This window comes from Salvelinus fontinalis, chromosome 32 (assembly GCF_029448725.1).
Source record: "Salvelinus fontinalis isolate EN_2023a chromosome 32, ASM2944872v1, whole genome shotgun sequence".
Taxonomy (NCBI): Eukaryota; Metazoa; Chordata; class Actinopteri; order Salmoniformes; family Salmonidae; genus Salvelinus; species Salvelinus fontinalis.
The window spans coordinates 25418873-25439578 of record NC_074696.1 but is presented as its reverse complement, the minus strand read 5'-3'; the positions used below and the strand labels follow the sequence as shown (position 1 = coordinate 25439578).

At 46.1% G+C, this 20706-nt stretch overlaps 1 protein-coding gene across 5 annotated transcripts in view; it reads right to left on the bottom strand.

The window, feature by feature from the left end:
* The window catches only part of LOC129830971 (CUB and sushi domain-containing protein 3-like), a 759188-nt gene that overhangs the window by 41405 nt on the left and 697077 nt on the right, over nucleotides 1–20706 (bottom strand). For all 5 annotated transcript variants that reach the window (XM_055893871.1, XM_055893869.1, XM_055893870.1 and 2 more), the window contains exons 57-60: nucleotides 15205–15387; nucleotides 8785–8961; nucleotides 4902–5081; nucleotides 2160–2333 (exon numbers count right to left, since the gene is read on the bottom strand). In XM_055893871.1, coding sequence (XP_055749846.1) covers nucleotides 2160–2333; nucleotides 4902–5081; nucleotides 8785–8961; nucleotides 15205–15387 — 714 coding nt within the window. The remainder of the gene's footprint in view (nucleotides 1–2159; nucleotides 2334–4901; nucleotides 5082–8784; nucleotides 8962–15204; nucleotides 15388–20706) is intronic.

Genomic DNA, 20706 nt, shown 5'->3' with positions numbered 1-20706 from the left:
CATGGAAATAACAAGAAACAACAGGGAAATAATATGGTAACAACAGGGAAATAACACAGTAACAACAGGGAAATAACACAGTAACAACAGGGAAATAACACAGTACAACAGGGAAATAACGTGGTAACAACAGGGACATAACATGGTAACAGGGAAATAACATGGTAACAACAGGGAAATAACATGAAACAACAGGGAAATAACATGACAACAACAGGGAAATAACATGACAACAACAGGGAAATAACATGAAACAACAGGGAAATAACATGATAACAACAGGGAAATAACATGATAACAACAGGGAAATAACATGAAACAACAGGGAAATAACACAGTAACTGTAGGGAAATAACATGAAACAACAGGGAAATAACATGATAACAACAGGGAAATAACATGATAACAACAGGGAAATAACATGAAACAACAGGGAAATAACACAGTAACAACAGGGAAATAACACAGTAACAACAGGGAAATAACACGGTAACAACAGGGAAATAACATGGTAACAACAGGGAAATAACATGGTAACAACAGGGACATAACATGGTAACAACAGGGACATAACATGGTAACAACAGGGACATAACATGGTAACAACAGGGACATAACATGGTAACAACAGGGACATAACATGGTAACAGGGAAATAACATGGTAACAACAGGGAAATAACATGGTAACAACAGGGGAATTATACATTAACAATAGGGAAATAGCACAGTAACAACAAGGAAATAACATGGTAACAACAGGGAAATAACATGGTAACAACAGGGACATAACATGGTAACAACAGGGAAATAACAGGGAAATAACATGGTAACAACAGGGACATAACATGGTAACAACAGGGAAATAACATGGTAACAACAGGGAAATAACACAGTAACAGTAGGGAAATAACATGAAACAACAGGGAAATAACATGAAACAACAGGGAAATAACATGAAACAACAGGGAAATAACATGAAACAACAGGGAAATAACATGATAACAACAGGGAAATAACATGATAACAACAGGGAAATAACATGAAACAACAGGGAAATAACATGGTAACAACAGGGAAATAACATGGTAACAACAGGGAAATAACATGAAACAGGGAAATAACATGAAACAACAGGGAAATAACATGGTAACAGGGAAATAACACAGTAACACCAGGGAAATAACACAGTAACACCAGGGAAATAACACGGTAACGACAGGAAATGAACATGGTATCGACAGCGAAATAACAGGAAACAAAAAGGTAACACGGTAATCAGCTGTTCATAGTTTGTATGAATCTGCTGAGAAAAGGTGACATAGCATTGAATACTTTCTACATAACTTATGCTTACTACCTGCTATTTATAGTTCTTAATAAAGTAATGAATTTATCTTTCTACATAACAACCAGTAAAAGTCTTCACACTATATAATATTGGCACACTTTACATCGTTATTTATTATTACCTAGTTGTTACCTTGTTGTTGCCGTGTTATTTCCCTGTTTTTACCCTGTTAATTCAGCACTGTAAACTAAAGTGCTACCCTTTTTTCTAACCTTTTCTAATAAAGTTTAGGCAATTGGTTTTAAAATCAAATCACCACTAAAAGTCACTGACTATCTATGGAGTCATAGAACTATAGATACTGTGGAGATATTTGTCAAACTGAAACAAGGAAACAAGTACATGAAGAATGCGACAAAATGTCAATTTCACAGGTACACTGAGTGTTAGTACTACTGCGGAGAGTGTGAAGTTGCAACGATGTGCGAGAGAGTGGAAAACACCACGAGAGGGAGAGGGAGGAGAGAGTGAGAGAGTGAGAGCAAGAGAGAGCAAGAGAGATAGCGAGAGAGCAAGAGAGAGCAAGAGAGAGCAATAGAGGAAGAGAGAAAGAAAGAGAGAGAGAAAGAGAGAGAAAGAGAGAGAGAGAGAGAACAAGAGATAGCAAGAGAGAGAGAAAGAGACAGCAAGAGAGAGAGCGAGAGAGAGAAAGAGAGAGAGCGAGAGAGAGAAAGAGACAGCAAGAGAGAGAGCGAGAGAGAGAAAGAGAGAGAGCGAGAGAGAGAGCGAGAGAGAGCGAGAGAGGAGCACAAAATAACAGAAAACAAAAGAACAGGAAAGAAGAGGAGAGGAGAGGTGCGTGCTACTCACGTAGGCACTGAGGCACCATTCCGTTCCAGGTGCCGTTGCCCACGCAGGTGAGGATGGCAGGGAAGGACAGCTCGTACCCGGGGGAGCAGCTGTAGCTCACGCTAGTGCCCCACTCAAAGTCTGTGCCCTCCAGTACCCCATTGGAGATGGCAGAGGGTGCCGCGCAGGTCACCGCTATGGGGGGAGAGGAGAGGGAGAGAGGGGTGAGAAAGAGGAAAGAGGGTGGGTGTAGTTGGATAGAGGATGACAGAAAGGCAAAGGGGAGAGGGAGCTTACTCTCTGTGTAATACTGTAGTTAATTCTGAATTACTCTCTTACTTAACCCTCGTTATCCCTGTAAGGAATCTCATGAATCAATTAGGGATGAATTATACTTTACCATTCCATTCATGGCATTAAAGCAAACAGCAAACACACAAGAAACCTTTGGAAAAGGGCCACAGCCAGGCTAACAACTAAAACAACACATTCTCAACAACAAAATCTTAGGAAATTAGGTCTAAGGAATATTTGTGGCTGTGCGAAGCATGACCATGTAGTATAGCTATATAATGTCACCCTTAGTGGACATTTACTACCAGCTGTCTAACTGAAACAGATCTAATGTTTTTCTCTCAGACCACTAGCCTGCTGGTGTCATGACGACTGCATACCCAATAGCTACGGAGTGCACTATATAGGGAATAGAGTTCCATTTGGGGTGCAGCCAATGACTGTCTAAACAAACATGAAAGTGTTGGGGGGGGGGGGGGGCGACGTCAGGGAGGCAGAGAAAGTCAAAGGGACTGTTTGTTTGTCTGAGAGCTGCCTGGGAGTCTCGCTGCGCCCCAGCCTACGCCACGCTTGAGTGGGTGAGAGGGATAGGCTGGATGACTCATGTTGCACTCTGTAGAGTGAGTCTCTCTCTCTCCCATGTCTGTTATTCACACTGACTTCTGCCAACCACTATGTGGAGACAGGTATACTCCTCTCACTGAATTAGAGTAACAGCAGATAAGGCTTTCCAGAACACTGTGGGCAGAAATATATTTTCCAGCAGACTGTACAATAAACACACTCCTCTCACCGAATAGCAGTAAGATAGGCTTTCCAAAAGAGTGCACCGTGGATACTGCTCTCACTGGATAACAGAAAAAGCACTGTAGGTAGGCATTTGAGTAGGAACAACACGAGTGGGATATGCAGAGTTCAGAGAGGGGTAATCCAGAAGAATTAGGATTCTATTTTGATGGGGGAAATCTCAGTGTTTGTAGATTACCAGCTAGGCTTGGTGGGTGTTGGGCAGGCGTGTCAATTCTTATGCGGGAGGGGGGGGGGGGGGGGGGGGGGGTGATTCCCTCCCAATTAATCAGCTGACTATAAAAACAAACACATTTCTCAAGCCCATTGGCTGTTCTTATTGTCATCTATGTGCTCAGGTAATAAAAGCCATAAACGTGTAATAAGTTCCCAAATGTTCTATTAATATTCTGAATTAGTATTGGACATGCTTGGTGGCTCGTCCATTGAGAGTAGACCAGCTTGCCTTGTACTAAGCTAATGAATAATATGTTTATGCACTGGTTTCACAGCTGCTGTGACAGCTCCTGCATTTCACAGGCGCAGAACACAAATATTCTCACATACTTATACAGTACACGTAAACACACACACAAGCACGTACACCACACACAAGCACACACACACACACACAAACACACACACAAACACACACACAAACACACACACACACACACGCACACACACACGCACACACACACGCACACACACACAAGCACACACACACACACACAAGCACACACACACACACACACACACACACACACACACACACACACACACACACACACACACACACACACACACACACACACACACACACACACACACACACACACACACACACACACATCTTTTTGTTAAAAGCCAATGTCAGACTTTCACCCAGCCATTTCCATTTTCAGTTTGCTTCCCGACACTTTAACATCCATATTCATAGATCCAACTGTGCATCATAAGAATGTACTGCACCAAGATATCACTCTGCAGCTGTTACATATGTATGTACAACACATTCTCTCACAGAGCCAAGAGATTCAACTATAACCTGTTCAAATGTATGGCCATATCTGTGTTAATTGTAATTTGTCCAAGATAATGGTAATACAAAGCAGCATTTTATGCAAGTTGAGAAAGCTTTTTTAAGAAGAGAAACCTTTTCTGCCTGGCATATAGTGTCAACAACAACAAGACAGGATATTACAATAACAAACCAGAGCACAATGCTATCCTGTATTTAAACTCTTACTCTGTGACTGCTAGCAGGACACAAAGACATCTAGGCTGCTGTTGCTCAGGCAACCAGTGTGGGAAGGAAACCAGCAGGTGTTCAGCGTTACTGTGAATAAGCTATAACAATCTGTATTGAAACTCTGTGACAATGCCAACCTTGATTATTTTGTCCCTGAGACTGGGCTTCATTGAACTATATTCTAAGATGTAGATACACATATTCCAACACTCAAATTGAAGTAGCAACAGAAACAAACCAAAGGCTCATAGGGTTCTAGCTAAAAGTAGTACCCTCTAAAGGGAAGTGTGTACAACTCCGGGCATAGCCTGAGTGTTGATGGGCCCTGTCTTTGAAGGATGTCATGATGCCAGAATGTTATTAAGACATGTTCCACAGAGCATTATGGGTAATGAAGTACATCATGCTACACATGTGTTGCTAGGCCTCACCTTTGCATGATGCCATGATGCCACTCCAGGTACCATTGGAGGTGCAGGTGCGCACGGGTGAGCAATCAGCCTCCATGATGTATCCTGGCGCACACAGGAAGGTGATGTTCTGACCAATAGCAAAGTCCTCTCCATACCTCATCCCATTGGCTGGAACACCAGGGTCACCACAATTTATCACTGTGATGGAAAGAAAGAAAGAAAGAAAGAAAGAAAGAAAGAAAGAAAGAAAGAAAGAAAAAGAGAAAAAAACTAACGAGTGACACAGAGTACTTGGTTGCAGCAAACAAGCACACAACAAGGAAGATACATACCCAGTAAGACACTACTCTGTAACAAACCATTATGTTTTTTGGCTCTTTTGTGCTATAGATGGTGATATCTATGACGGCGGTCGAAGTGTGATTTAGGCCCCATTGTTGGTCCGGTGTGAGATATGAATCGGGCTGTGACAACAATCGGCGGGAAACCTAATCCACAAATCATCTGAAACTACCCATTTATGCAGCCAGCAACAGATATCTCCACTGAGGAGATACCACCTCGCCTCTTTTATTCACAATGATAGATCTCACTATCACAGGAGAAAATCAATAGCCGTAAGCAGGGGAAGCTGTGTTCTCATACAGGGGTCTCCTGGGTCTAACTTCCATAATCAATTCTGTCGATCTTTTACAACTATCCCTCCCTTCTGTTCTATGGATGAACAAACAGGGGCGGTATAGGGAGGAAAGCAGAGAGCAGAAAATAGAACTGCATGTTTACAGAGTCTACCTGGGAATTCAGATGAAAAGGTAAATCAACACATTAGTACTTCTGTAATCCCCGTGGCTGACAACAAACCCCAAAAGTACTTTCCATATTTATTTTTTCATTTTGGAAAAAAAGTTTCCCCCTATTGATTTATGTATCAATTCCGGAATCACAGTTCTCCAAACATTCTGTGTCTTTTGTGGAAAAACGTGTGAATGATGCATCAGAATCAATCATCGGAGGCGTTGGCTTGTAAAACTGTCTTGATGGCGTGAACAATGGCTTGACCAAAATGCTAATATGACTCCACCCCCGGATAGCAACCACGCATCGCCCTTCTCAGCCTGCTCAATAAACACATGTAAAGACGCATCAATCATTCCTACTTTAACATGCCACAGGTAAGGGATGCTGCCCCAAATAGCACCCTATTCACTATATAGCGCAATACTTTTGATCAAAGCCTTATGACTATAGGGAATAGGTTGCAATTTTGGGACGTAAACCAAGGTTTCTATGGAAAGAGAGCGATGTAAAGATAAAAACATGCCCGGTAAAAAAAATATGGTCACTAAATGGCATACGATGAAAGGCAATGAACCTGGCCTGGAGGAACCAGTATGGTCTATATGTCTAGTGGTGATATGGAGACAGACAGACAGGCAGTAGTTCATAGATCTAGTCATCCATTTCTGAATGAACTGAATCTGAACCTCTCTACCAGGAGAGGTAGAGACGAAGTGTCTACCTGAAGTGGAGTAAGTCTCTCTCACACTCTCCTTTTTTTCTCCCTCTTCCTCTCTCTCTTTCTCTGTCTTTCTCCCTCTCTATCTCTGTCTCTGTCTTTCTCTCTCTCCATCGCTCTCATTTTCTCCCTCTCTCTCTGTCTATCTCTCTCTGTCTCGCCCCTGGGCCTGGATTTAAATCACATCGACTCCCTGGTGTTGTCTATTCGACTGAGGAGGATCTGAAGAAGAGGGAAGAGCTGAGGAGGGTATGGTAATGTACACCAGGTAACAGAGGCACAGAGGGATTGATTTCCTTATCTTGCTGGAGCAGGGGCACAGGGCTCTTCTGACCTTTCCTCTCTCTCAACCCACAAGTCACTGTGTGTGTGACTCCTCCTCGTTCTGTCTCAATCCCTAACCCGCAGGCTACCTTAAAGAGCTTCCTCACTTCGATCCCTTTCTCAGACTCAGCCGCCTGGACAATTAAAACCAGCCCACCCTTCCTAGATGAGAGGAGCAGCATGTTGAAATGTCATGAGGAGAGGATGCAAGATTTTGGGTTGCATTCCAAATGACACCCTTTCCCCTATATATTGCACTACATTTGACCAGTAGTGTAGTGCACTACTTTGGTAAAAAGCAGTGGACTACATATGGAATAGGGTGCAATTTGGGATGCAACGTTGTCTTAAGCCTCAGTCCATTAATTTACCCTATGCTCTATCTATGATGGGACCTGATCAAAATAGGTAATTGATGAGAAAAAGATATGAAAATGAAAGATCACAATCGAACATAGAAATACATCTGTGTACATTTAGCTGAGTCATATCTACTGTCTATATGTATTGAAATCTCCCAAAAAGGATTGTGGCGTTATCAGTAGTATTTTTCACACAGCCCTGTTAATAAGCTTAACGGGTAAGTTCAGCTTTTTCAAAATGTGTGTTACAAAACAAAGTCCAGGTCCAAGTCCCAGATCTGGTGCCGTTGGGGGCAGTGAGGTGGATTTATGGGGACTTACTGGTGCAGTTGGGGGCAGTGAGGTGGGTTTATGAGGACTTACTGGTGCAGTTGGGGGCAGTGAGGTGGGTTTATGATGACTTACTGGTGCAGTTGGGGGCAGTGTGGTGGGTTTATGAGGACTTATTGGTGCAGTTGGGGGCAGTGTGGTGGGTTTATGAGGACTTATTGGTGCAGCTGGGAGCAGTGAGGTGGGTTTATGAGGTGGGTTTATGAGGACTTATTGGTGCAGTTGGGGGCAGTGAGGTGGGTTTATGAGGTGGGTTTATGAGGACTTACTGGTGCAGTTGGGGGCAGTGTGGTGGGTTTATGAGGACTTATCGGTGCAGCTGGGAGCAGTGAGGTGGGTTTATGAGGTGGGTTTATGAGGACTTATTGGTGCAGTTGGGGGCAGTGAGGTGAGTTTATGAGGATTTACTGGTGCAGTTGGGGGCAGTGAGGTGGGTTTATGAGGACTTATTGGTGCAGCTGGGGGCAGTGAGGTGGGTTTATGAGGTGGGTTTATGAGGACTTATTGGTGCAGCTGGGAGCAGTGAGGTGAGTTTATGAGGTGGATTTATGAGGACTTATTGGTGCAGTTGGGGGCAGCGAGGTGGGTTTATGAGGACTTATTGGTGCAGTTGGGGGCAGTGAGGTGGGTTTATGAGGTGGGTTTATGAGGACTTATTGGTGCAGTTGGGGGCAGTGAGGTGGGTTTATGAGGACTTATTGGTGCAGCTGGGAGCAGTGAGGTGGGTTTATGAGGACTTATTGGTGCAGCTGGGAGCAGTGAGGTGGGTTTATGAGGACTTATTGGTGCAGTTGGGGGCAGTGAGGTGGGTTTATGAGGACTTATTTGTGCAGTTGGGGGCAGTGAGGTGGGTTTATGAGGACTTATTGGTGCAGCTGGGAGCAGTGAGGTGGGTTTATGATGACTTATTGGTGCAGTTGGGGGCAGTGAGGTGGGTTTATGAGGACTTATTGGTGCAGCTGGGAGCAGTGAGGTGGGTTTATGAGGACTTATTGGTGCAGCTGGGAGCAGTGAGGTGGGTTTATGAGGACTTATTGGTGCAGTTGGGGGCAGTGAGGTGGGTTTATGAGGTGGTTTTATGAGGACTTGTTGGTGCAGCTGGGGGCAGTGAGATGGGTTTATGAGAACTTATTGGTGCAGTTGGGGGCAGTGAGGTGGGTTTATGAGGACTTATTGGTGCAGTTGGGGGGCAGTGAGGTGGGTTTATGAGATGGATTTATGAGGACTTATTGGTGCAGCTGGGAGCAGTGAGGTGGGTTTATGAGGTGGATTTATGAGGACTTACTGGTGCAGTTGGGGGCAGTGAGGTGGGTTTATGAGGACTTACTGGTGCAGTTGGGGGCAGTGAGGTGGGTTTATGAGGACTTACTGGTGCAGTTGGGGGCAGTGCCAGACCAAGTGGCGTTGGCCAGACACTGGCGGGTGGTGGAGCCGGTCAGCAGGTAGCCGTCCATACAGGAGTAGGTGACCGAGTGAGAGTAGGTAGTGCCGTCCAGCCTGTACACACGGCCGTTACTGGGGCTCCCTGGGTTCCCACACTGCACCGCTGGAGAAAGAGATGCAGATAGAGTTCGATTGAATGATTGGATTTATGTGATAATTCAAAATACATATGAAGTTGTTCCATCACATTGTGCACTGTACATATATTACAATATATACTGTATATTGGTTAGATTTGAGCATCTACGGTATGGAATCATCTCTGATAAAGACTGCAAAATGTTTTTGGTGATTTAAATGCACTTTAAATAAAGTTTAAATTCATATGGACTGATACGGTCTGTCAATGCTAAGTACAGTATTTGTTCCTGCCATGAAATAATCACTGCCCCTTTCCCTACTCCGGCATTCAAACCCCATAGCATCCACTCGGTCTAACCAAATAACAGTCATTTTCCTGGAAATACGTACTTGAAAGCTGTTTACAAACGAGTTGAGAGAAACGACTAGCATCTAGATAAGAGTGGAATGGTAGGGTAGCCATTGTTGGAGGGATCCTCGTGGATATGACTTATGCAATGTCCAGAGTGGGATTTCAAGAGCTATGGAAGGAGGCTTAGGGAAATCGACCAGCAATTTACCATGATTGTGTCCCTGAAACATTTGACCATGTTTCCATATGTGAGGTACTTAGTGAGAATATAAAATAAATCCACATTGCCACTGTCAAAGAAACATCATTAAGTCATGAGTTAGGGGTTGTGCACTACTATTGAGGGAATAAGGGTGGCATTGAGGGTGGGTTGGGCTGAGTGAAATGTGAAATATCAGTCATTCACAGAGAAAGGGACGTATAACAGACTCCATGAGGGATTTCAAATGGAATAAGTATAGATACAAGTTGAGAAGGGCTGAGAGAGAAAAATGAGAGACAATGAGAGAGAGAGAGAGCAAGAGAGAGGCAGAGAAAGAGATAGAAGTAGATAGAGAAAGAGAAAAGGGAGCGAGAAAGAGAGAGCGTGCAATGGAGAAAGAGAGGTACCCAGTCAGCCTTGTGGAGGAACTGGCTGGCAGGGCCTTCAGGGGCTGAGAAGTTAACAATCTGTAAATCTATTTAACTGCAGAGCTGTAGTGGCTCAGAGGGAACACGGAGGACAAGCCGTCGTTTCGAGATGACACTAACGCTATCCTGTCACATTGGAGAGGAGATGAATATGGTGGTTCAGAGGAGCCTGAGGAGGAAGGCGTGTTCTCCTTTGTAGACAGAGAGAGAGAGACACACAAAGCATTTGGGGTTGTCTCTGGGTGCCTGGCTGACACCTGGGCAATTGTCCCTGGGTGTCTGACACTTGGGCCATTTGTCTCTGGGTGCCTGACTGCAACGTTTCTCAGTCGTTCGGTAAGTAGAGACACGTTTGAGTACACCTCTTCAATGAAATCTCAGTCCAAGCTCTGTGTTGCCAATTCCCACCTTTCAGAAATGATTCCTGCGCAACGGAGTGGTGTTTCTAAAGCAGTGTTTTCACACAGTGGGAGGTCGGAGGAAGAGAGGAAGAGAGGAAAAGGGGAACAGAAAACCACACCATTAGTACTGGCTTGGTGCTGGGAAGCTGGGTGTCCGGTTTGGGGCGAGCGGTTTGGGGCGAGCGGTCGCATTTGCATTCGCTCTGCAGGTAGTATAACTTTTATAACTTTTCATTACATTTCATTATAGTACAACGATTTAATTTGTCCAACCTTAGCAATTTCTTCTTAACTAGCTACATAGCCGTCTGTGTATCAAAGATAACTGCGTAATTATCGTATTTCGTCGTCTCGTTGTCCACTGCTATCTGCCCAGCAGCTAGCAAACGTCCACCGTCTACCGAATAGTAGTATAACTTTTCATTACATTTCATTATAGTACAACGGTCTGATTTTCATTTTCATTACAGTACAACGGTTTGATTTGTTTGATCTTAGCTAGCTACATAGCCGTCTTTTATCAAACATAATTGCGTCGTTATTGAGGTTCGCTAGCGAGCTATTTTCGTTCGAAATTAACGCAACGTAGCCATCACTGCTAGCTAGCCAGCTTGCCACCGAAGAGCATTGTAGAAACGATTACAATACAACGGAACGACTTGTTTTGTGTAGTGTTAGCTAGCTACATAGTTTTCTTTGCTAGCTTTGTATCTAAGATAATTGTGTAACTTTGAGTAATTATCGGTTAGCTAGCCAGCTAGTTTCGCCTGCCGCGCTGCTGTCCTCCTACCTAGCCAACACTGCTAGCTAACACTGCTAGCTAGCCAACTTCTACCGAATAGCAGCACTGTAGAAACTTACATTACAACGGAACGACTTGATTAGCGTAGTGTTAGCTAGTTGTCTTTGCTGTCCTTGTATCCATGATAATTGTGTAGTTTAGAGAAATTTAGAGAAACTGTCGAGGTCACCTAGCCAGCTTCACTTTCAACAACGCAGCTACTGCTAGCCAGGCTACTTCACCAGCCAGCAGTACTATATCATTTTAGTCAATAAGATTTGTAATTTTATTGATTTTTTGCTACGTAAGCTTAACTTTCTGAACATTCGAGACGTGTAGCCCACTTGTCATTCTAATCTCCTTTGCTTTAGCGTAGCCTCTTCTGTAGCCTGCCAAATATGTGTCTGTCTATCCCTGTTCTCTCCTCTCTGCACAGACCATACAAACGCCTCACACCGCGTGGCCGCGCCCACCCTAACCTGGTGGTCCCAGCCCGCACGACCCACGTGGAGTTCCAGGTCTCCGGTAGCCTCTGGAACTGCCGATCCGCGGCCAACAAGGCAGAGCTCATCTCAGCCTATGCCTCCCTCCAGTCCCTCGACTTCTTGGCACTGACGGAAACATGGCTCACCACAGATAACACTGCTACTCCTACTGCTCTCTCTTCGTCTGCCCACGTGTTCTCGCACACCCCGAGAGCTTCTGGTCAGCGGGGTGGTGGCACCGGGATCCTCATCTCTCCCAAGTGGTCATTCTCTCTTTCTCCCCTTACCCATCTGTCTATCGCCTCCTTTGAATTCCATGCTGTCACAGTTACCAGCCCTTTCAAGCTTAACATCCTTATCATTTATCGCCCTCCAGGTTCCCTTGGAGAGTTCATCAATGAGCTTGATGCCTTGATAAGCTCCTTTCCTGAGGACGGCTCACCTCTCACAGTTCTGGGTGACTTTAACCTCCCCATGTCTACCTTTGACTCATTCCTCTCTGCCTCCTTCTTTCCACTCCTCTCCTCTTTTGACCTCACCCTCTCACCTTCCCCCCCTACTCACAAGGCAGGCAATACGCTTGACCTCATCTTTACTAGATGCTGTTCTTCCACTAACCTCATTGCAACTCCCCTCCAAGTCTCCGACCACTACCTTGTATCCTTTTCCCTCTCGCTCTCGTCCAACACTTCCCACACTGCCCCTACTCGGATGGTATCGCGCCGTCCCAACCTTCGCTCTCTCTCCCCCGCTACTCTCTCCTCTTCCATCCTATCATCTCTTCCCTCTGCCCAAACCTTCTCCAACCTATCTCCTGATTCTGCCTCCTCAACCCTCCTCTCCTCCCTTTCTGCATCCTTTGACTCTCTATGTCCCCTATCCTCCAGGCCGGCTCGGTCCTCCCCTCCCGCTCCGTGGCTCGACGACTCATTGCGAGCTCACAGAACAGGGCTCCGGGCAGCCGAGCGGAAATGGAGGAAAACTCGCCTCCCTGCGGACCTGGCATCCTTTCACTCCCTCCTCTCTACATTTTCCTCTTCTGTCTCTGCTGCTAAAGCCACTTTCTACCACTCTAAATTCCAAGCATCTGCCTCTAACCCTAGGAAGCTCTTTGCCACCTTCTCCTCCCTCCTGAATCCTCCTCCCCCTCCCCCCCCCCTCCTCCCTCTCTGCAGACGACTTCGTCAACCATTTTGAAAAGAAGGTCGACGACATCCGATCCTCGTTTGCTAAGTCAAACGACACCGCTGGTTCTGCTCACACTGCCCTACCCTGTGCTTTGACCTCTTTCTCTCCCCTCTCTCCAGATGAAATCTCGCGTCTTGTGACGGCCGGCCGCCCAACAACCTGCCCGCTTGACCCTATCCCCTCCTCTCTTCTCCAGACCATTTCCGGAGACCTTCTCCCTTACCTCACCTCGCTCATCAACTCATCCCTGACCGCTGGCTACGTCCCTTCCGTCTTCAAGAGAGCGAGAGTTGCACCCCTTCTGAAAAAACCTACACTCGATCCCTCCGATGTCAACAACTACAGACCAGTATCCCTTCTTTCTTTTCTCTCCAAAACTCTTGAACGTGCCGTCCTTGGCCAGCTCTCCTGCTATCTCTCTCAGAATGACCTTCTTGATCCAAATCAGTCAGGTTTCAAGACTAGTCACTCAACTGAGACTGCTCTTCTCTGTATCACGGAGGCGCTCCGCACTGCTAAAGCTAACTCTCTTTCCTCTGCTCTCATCCTTCTAGACCTATCGGCTGCCTTCGATACTGTGAACCATCAGATCCTCCTCTCCACCCTCTCCGAGTTGGGCATCTCCGGCGCGGCCCACGCTTGGATTGCGTCCTACCTGACAGGTCGCTCCTACCAGGTGGCGTGGCGAGAATCTGTCTCCTCACCACGCGCTCTCACCACTGGTGTCCCCCAGGGCTCTGTTCTAGGCCCTCTCCTATTCTCGCTATACACCAAGTCACTTGGCTCTGTCATAACCTCACATGGTCTCTCCTATCATTGCTATGCAGACGACACACAACTAATCTTCTCCTTTCCCCCTTCTGATGACCAGGTGGCGAATCGCATCTCTGCATGTCTGGCAGACATATCAGTGTGGATGACGGATCACCACCTCAAGCTGAACCTCGGCAAGACGGAGCTGCTCTTCCTCCCGGGGAAGGACTGCCCGTTCCATGATCTCGCCATCACGGTTGACAACTCCATTGTGTCCTCCTCCCAGAGCGCTAAGAACCTTGGCGTGATCCTGGACAACACCCTGTCGTTCTCAACTAACATCAAGGCGGTGGCCCGTTCCTGTAGGTTCATGCTCTACAACATCCGCAGAGTACGACCCTGCCTCACACAGGAAGCGGCGCAGGTCCTAATCCAGGCACTTGTCATCTCCCGTCTGGATTACTGCAACTCGCTGTTGGCTGGGCTCCCTGCCTGTGCCATCAAACCCCTACAACTCATCCAGAACGCCGCAGCCCGTCTGGTGTTCAACCTTCCCAAGTTCTCTCACGTCACCCCGCTCCTCCGCTCTCTCCACTGGCTTCCAGTTGAAGCTCGCATCCGCTACAAGACCATGGTGCTTGCCTACGGAGCTGTGAGGGGAACGGCACCTCAGTACCTTCAGGCTCTGATCAGGCCCTACACCCAAACAAGGGCACTGCGTTCATCCACCTCTGGCCTGCTCGCCTCCCTACCACTGAGGAAGTACAGTTCCCGCTCAGCCCAATCAAAACTGTTCGCTGCTCTGGCACCCCAATGGTGGAACAAACTCCCTCACGACGCCAGGACAGCGGAGTCAATCACCACCTTCCGGAGACACCTGAAACCCCACCTCTTCAAGGAATACCTAGGATAGGATAAAGCAATCCTTCTGCCCCCCCCCCCCCCCTTAAAAGATGTAGATGCACTATTGTAAAGTGGCTGTTCCACTGGATGTCATTAGGTGAATGCACCAATTTGTAAGTCGCTCTGGATAAGAGCGTCTGCTAAATGACTTAAATGTAAATGTAAATGTATGTTGTAAAGCGGTGTGGAGAGCTGTCCCAAATGGAACCCCTATTACCTAAATAGTGCACTTCTTTTGACTGGATTCCTGTGGGTTGTGCACCACATAGGGAGCAGGGTGCTATTTGGGATGCAGATGAGGTTTGGGGAGCAGAGCAGAGTGGACAGTTGACTAGCTACATGCTTCCCTCAGCAAACAAGGAGGGAGGTAATGTTCCTCTGTGCTCCTGTTGTGATGGCTTGTCCCATCTCATCTTATTCAGGGTGTAATGTGATGGTAGCTCTAGGAGCTCCTGCAGCGAGAGGTGGCTCCAGCAGGCTATAGTGCTGTTGTGGTGTTGAGATGTCGTGGGACACAGACCACTACACTGCCACATTCAATTAGCTCTAGGCTGGAGGTGCACAGCCGAAGGTGGCTGGAAGTGGAAGAGGCTGGGGAGTGGGTGATAAAGCACAGCACAGTGTGTTGCTGGGTTTTCTAGCTCTCAAAGATAAGTTGGCTGGAAATGGAATGGTACAACCACATGTTGGACTCAAAGGACCTTAGAGGTTGGGGGGGATGGAAAGTGTGTGTGTATGTGTGTGTGTAATAGGTGTGTGTGTGTTGTCTCACGTTTGCAGAAGGGCTGTGTTCCAGACCAGGTGCCGTTGGGAAAGCACATCCTCTCAGCAGAACCAATCAGCTCATAACCCTCAGAGCATCTGAACTGGACTTTACTGCGGATCCTGAAGTCACTCTCCTCCCTGCTGCCCTGTGACGGGGTGCCTGGGTCCCCACACGTTCCCTGGGAGTCACCTGCACAGTCACGCACATGCACAGACACACACACACACACACACACACGCCAGCCCGCAGGCACACAGGGACAAGCAAAAACATAGAAAGAGTTAAAAACTTCTGGTGTTTCATTCACAATCACATTTTCCAAAGGCCATGGAAACAAACCACAACCCATTTTTTCATTCCAACCAGCGAAGGCTCCCGACTCCACTCTGTCCCTTCTGCCCTTTCCCTTTCCCTTCCCTCTGTCCCTCCTTCACTGTATTTATTCTGGGTGTAAACTCACAGAAAACCACCAATAGACACTGATTCCCTTCTCACACCGATTCCCCTCTCACACCAATTCCCCTCTCACACCAATTCCCCTCTCACACCAATTCCCCTCTCACACTAATTCCCCTCTCACACTAATTCCCCTCTCACATGATTCCCCTCTCACACGATTCCCCTCTCACACGATTCCCCTCTCACACGATTCCCCTCTCACACCGATTCCCCTCTCACACCGATTCCCCTCTCACACCGATTCCCCTCTCACACCGATTCCCCTCTCACACCGATTCCCCTCTCACACCGATAACCTTCTCAAGGGAAATTAATATTCCTGACTGATTCAGGAAGCTGCCATACATCCCCTCCCCCTCTGTCGACATACAGTGAATTCAGAAAGTATTCAGACCCCTTGACTTTTCCACTTTTTCCTCAAGGATATTCCTGCGTTGTCTTGGCTGTGTGCTTAGGGTCGTTGGTGAACCTTAACCCCAGTCTGAGGTCCCGAGCGCTCTGGAGCAGGTTTTCATCAAGGATCTTGCTGTACTTTGCTCCATTCATCTTTCCATCGATCCTGACTAGTCTCCCAGTCCATGATGCTGAAAAACATGCTGTCACCACCATGCTTCACCGTAGGGATGGTACCAGGTTTCCTCCAGACATGACACTTGGCATTCAGGCCAAAGAGTTCAATTTTGGTGTCATCAGACCAGAGAATCTTGTTTCTCATGGTCTGAGAGTCCTTTAGGTGGCTTTTGGCAAACTCCAAGCAGGCTGTCATGTGCATGTCCAATCAATTTAATTTACCACAGGTGTACTCCAATCAAGTTGTAGAAACATCTCAAGGATGATCAATGGAAACATGATGCACCTGAGCTCCATTTCTAGTCTCATAGCAAAGGGTCTGAATACTTATGTAAATAAGGTATTTCTGTTTTTAATAAATTAGCAAAAATGTCTAAAAACCTGTTTTCTCTTTGTCATTATGGAGTATTGTGTGTAGATTGATGAGGATTTTTATTTATTTAATCCATGTTAGCATAAGGGTGTAATTTGGAAAAAGTCAAGGGGTCTGAATACTTTCCAAATGCACCGCAGCTCCTAGTCTGGTAGCCAGTGCACTACTTTTATTTTATTTAAAATTTGGTAAAATTTAGTGCACTACATAGGGAATAGGGTGCCATTTGCGATGGACCATGGTAGCCTTGCTCCTCCCTTGAACCAGTCACACATCCATCACAGATACAGACACAGACAAACACAGAAGTCAACACTGCTGATGTGGAAATGACCACCTAGGAGATAGGGGACTCTGTGTGTTTGTGTGTGGGTGTGTGTGGGTGTCTTCTTATTATAAAGAAAAAATACATCTGTTTAACTTTGTAAAGGAAAGGTGTGTTTAGAATTATTTTTGTTGTATTAATGCTATTTAATCTCTCCTCAGACTAATATTATTCTGTTTGTCCTGTGGGTACCTTTGCCACTGTTCCACCCCTTGTGTATTGCGCTGTCATGGTGTATTTGTGTGGGTGTTCATGTTTGTGTGTGTGTGTTTGTGTGTGTGAGTATGTCCAAGACAGTAATCAGAGCTGTTAGAGGAGACTGGGAGACAATACAGGACTGTCCACTCCAAACACTCATTCAGACGTAATGGTATCTCTGTCAAATGGCTCAAGTACATTGAGATACTTGTGTCTCATCAGTAACAGATACATCTGTCTCTGATGCAACACAATATATTGGAAAGTCAAGGGTTGAGAGAACTTAGACAAAGTGTAATTGGTATCCATATGAGATTAACAACAAATTGTTATAAAAAATTAAGTACAAGTGAGAAAAAGATTTCAAAAAAGAATATATCCATCCATAAATATATTTATGATATCTATTTCTGTCTTGTCCAGACAAATACCCAACGTTCCCTGTGTGCATAACCAAAGCATCCCAGTGTGGACCTCATTGTTCGTTCCATAAATAAGTAATAATTTATTAACAATGTTAGCTACTTTAGTACACTTGACTCCCCTTGGTCAAATCTAATGTAGCAGCAGACTGACTGTGATCCCAGGCTTCAGTGCAGCTGACACACACACACACACACACACACACACACACACACACACACACACACACACACACACACACACACACACACACACACACACACACACACACACACACACACACACACACACACACACACACACACACACACACACACACACACACACACACACACACAGTACTGTGGCAGGACATTAGGGGGGGGCACAAATAGTGTACACTTTATAAGGGGATAGATGAAGCTTTTCAGGCATGTATGTCATAAGGTACAGTCTGCTGGAGACACATGGAACTGATAAATCCTTTTTACTGCCCTTATTTCAGTGTGACTGAATACAGCCCTCGGGACAGATATGATAGGATATGACACTGTGTGGTGGCTTCAAGGTAAGGTGTGTGAGAGTCTTGATGGGTGTGTGTTTGTGTGGGCTTGTGTTTGCCAAGTTTTTGTGCATACAAATGTGTATGTGTATGTGTGTGTGTGCGTGTGTGTATGTGCATGTGTGTGTGTGTGTGTGTGTGTGTGTGTGTGTGGGTGTGTGTGCCCCTACAGAACAGTATGTGTATGTAGCTGCTGGACGTATGCATGTGTGCCATGCTCCATTTTCTCCGTTATCCCCCTGGCAGCGAAGGACTCTGGCTGGCTGGCCGAGGTGGGGGTGGGGAACGGGTTCAGGTTCCCAGGAGTGTGCTCCGTCAGGGAGAATGTGCTGACCAAGCTAGGCTGGGCTGAGGCTCCAAGGACAAGGGGAGGGTATTGCTGTATTAGCTGTTCCAGCGGGGCTGTGGTACTCATCTACAAAGGCAGCGCTGAGACCCACCTAACCACCAGACACAGAGATGGAGATGGACGGGGTAGGGAGAGGGAGCGATGGACAGGAGATGGAGAGGAGGGAGAGGGGGGGAGAGAGAGAGGATAGGAAGAAGAAGAGAGAGAGAGAGAGATGGAGAAAGGGAGAAATGGAGAGAGAGAGATAGAGATGGAGAGAGGGAGAGGGCTGGCTGTCACACACAGTGATGCACAGCTTCAGCTCTAGACAGCGAGCAGAGACAAACACAACACAGGCCCTCAACCGACCACTCCCCCTCCCCGTCCCCCCTACCCCGCGTGTCTCACACAAGAGTATAGGCATGCACACACTGGGGAGAAAAAATGGAATATACAGTATATGCCATTTAGCAGACACTTTTATCCAAAGTGCATAATTATTTTTTGTATGGGTGGTCCCAGGAATTGAACAGAGAACCCTGGTGTTGTATGTGCCTTGCTCTACCAACTGAGCCATACACAAACAGGGTAGCGGGAGGTGAAAAGGGGAATAGGCGAGGTAAAAATTAATCTCCCTGGTGTTATTGTACAAAAGAGCCTGTAACTTTGTATTGTTCACAGAACTTCCTGAGTGATCTCTAATCTCAAACAGGGCACTTCTTCTGTAGTCTCTTCATAAGAAGCTAGCTCTATGCCACCAGTACAGACAAAGGGGGAATTAAATACGCTCTAGAATGCATTGGACTCTCAAAATAACTAGGTTCTTTATTCTAAAAGAAAGCTTGGTCAGCCAACAGGGGAAAAGACAGAGCCTCCCTTTCACATGATAGCATACAGTGCCTTTGGAAAGGATTCAGACCCCTTGACTTTTCCCACATTTTGTTCCGTTACAACCTTATTCTAAAATGTATTAAATTGTTTTCTACACACAATACCCCATAATTAGTGCTTAATTTGAGCTGGATCGTGCAGGAACAGGATCTGGAACCTCTCAAATTTGAATTTGTTTGTTCCGGCACCTATTTGCCCGAATCCGGTACCTCTCGTGGCATAATTTATTAATTGTTTCACTGTTCGCACTGTAGACATTCTAATAAAAGTGATCAGCATTAAATCAAGTTGCCTCCTCGTTATTTCTCCCGCCCCCCAGGAAGACCATCATGTAAAAGCACAGTGATAATTCTGTGTAATCATCCTATCCTGCCACATTGATTCCAGACCTGCTCTCTTATTTGTACATAGAGGTTATGGGGAGAGCCGGTGGGGTAAGTAACTGATTTTGACACAGGTCTTGGTAGTGGTGTTCAGCTAGAGAAGAGGTCCCTATGTAATCACATTACGTAGCCTAGGCTAGTTGTCTCCCAACTGAATTTGAATCGTGGGAAAGACAAATAAAAAATGGATAAGAAAAGGCAATCGAGTTTGATGAAATTTTTCAAGTTAAAAAATCCAGAGAAAGATGGTGACTCGAACCCAGAATGAGCCAGAGAACTGTCAGTGCCGGAGGAGAGGAGTGAGGGGCAAACTGTTCCTGATGGCGATGCTAATCCCACCAGTTCAGCATCACCACCGGCACCTCCACTAGCTAGTAGGCCTGCTAGTGAGTCAGACTCAGAGGGAGACAGGGAGCTGGGTGGGGAGGGGGGGCAGTGCATCCACCAACGAAGATGCTCGGAGCAGGTGCAATTTACAGTACCTGTTGAGGACAGAGGGCGCTATTTTCACTTTGGGGGAAAATCGTGCCCAATTTAAACGGCCTCGTACTCTATTCTTGCTCAAACAATATGCATATTATTACTATTGGATAGAAAACACTCTCTAGTTTCTAAAACCGTTTGAATTATATCTGTGAGTAAAACAGAACTCATTTTGCAGCAAACTTCCTGATAGGAAGTGGAAAATCTGAAATCGATGCTCTGTTCTAGGGCTTGCCTATAAATGTGTGTCACGTTCCTGACCTGTTTCTGTTAGTTTTGTATGTGTTAGTTGGTCAGAACATGAGTTTGGGTGGGCAGTCCATGTTTTCTGTTTCTATGTTTGTTTAAGGGTTGCCTGGTATGGCTCTCAATTAGAGGCAGGTGTTTGGCGTTTCCTCTAATTGAGAGTCATATTAAGGTAGGTGTTTTCACACTGTTTGTTGTGGGTGGTTGTCTCCTGTGTCTGTGTATGTCGTTGCGCCACATGGGACTGTTTCGGTTTTGTTTGTTTGTTCGTTTTATGTAGGCAGTTTT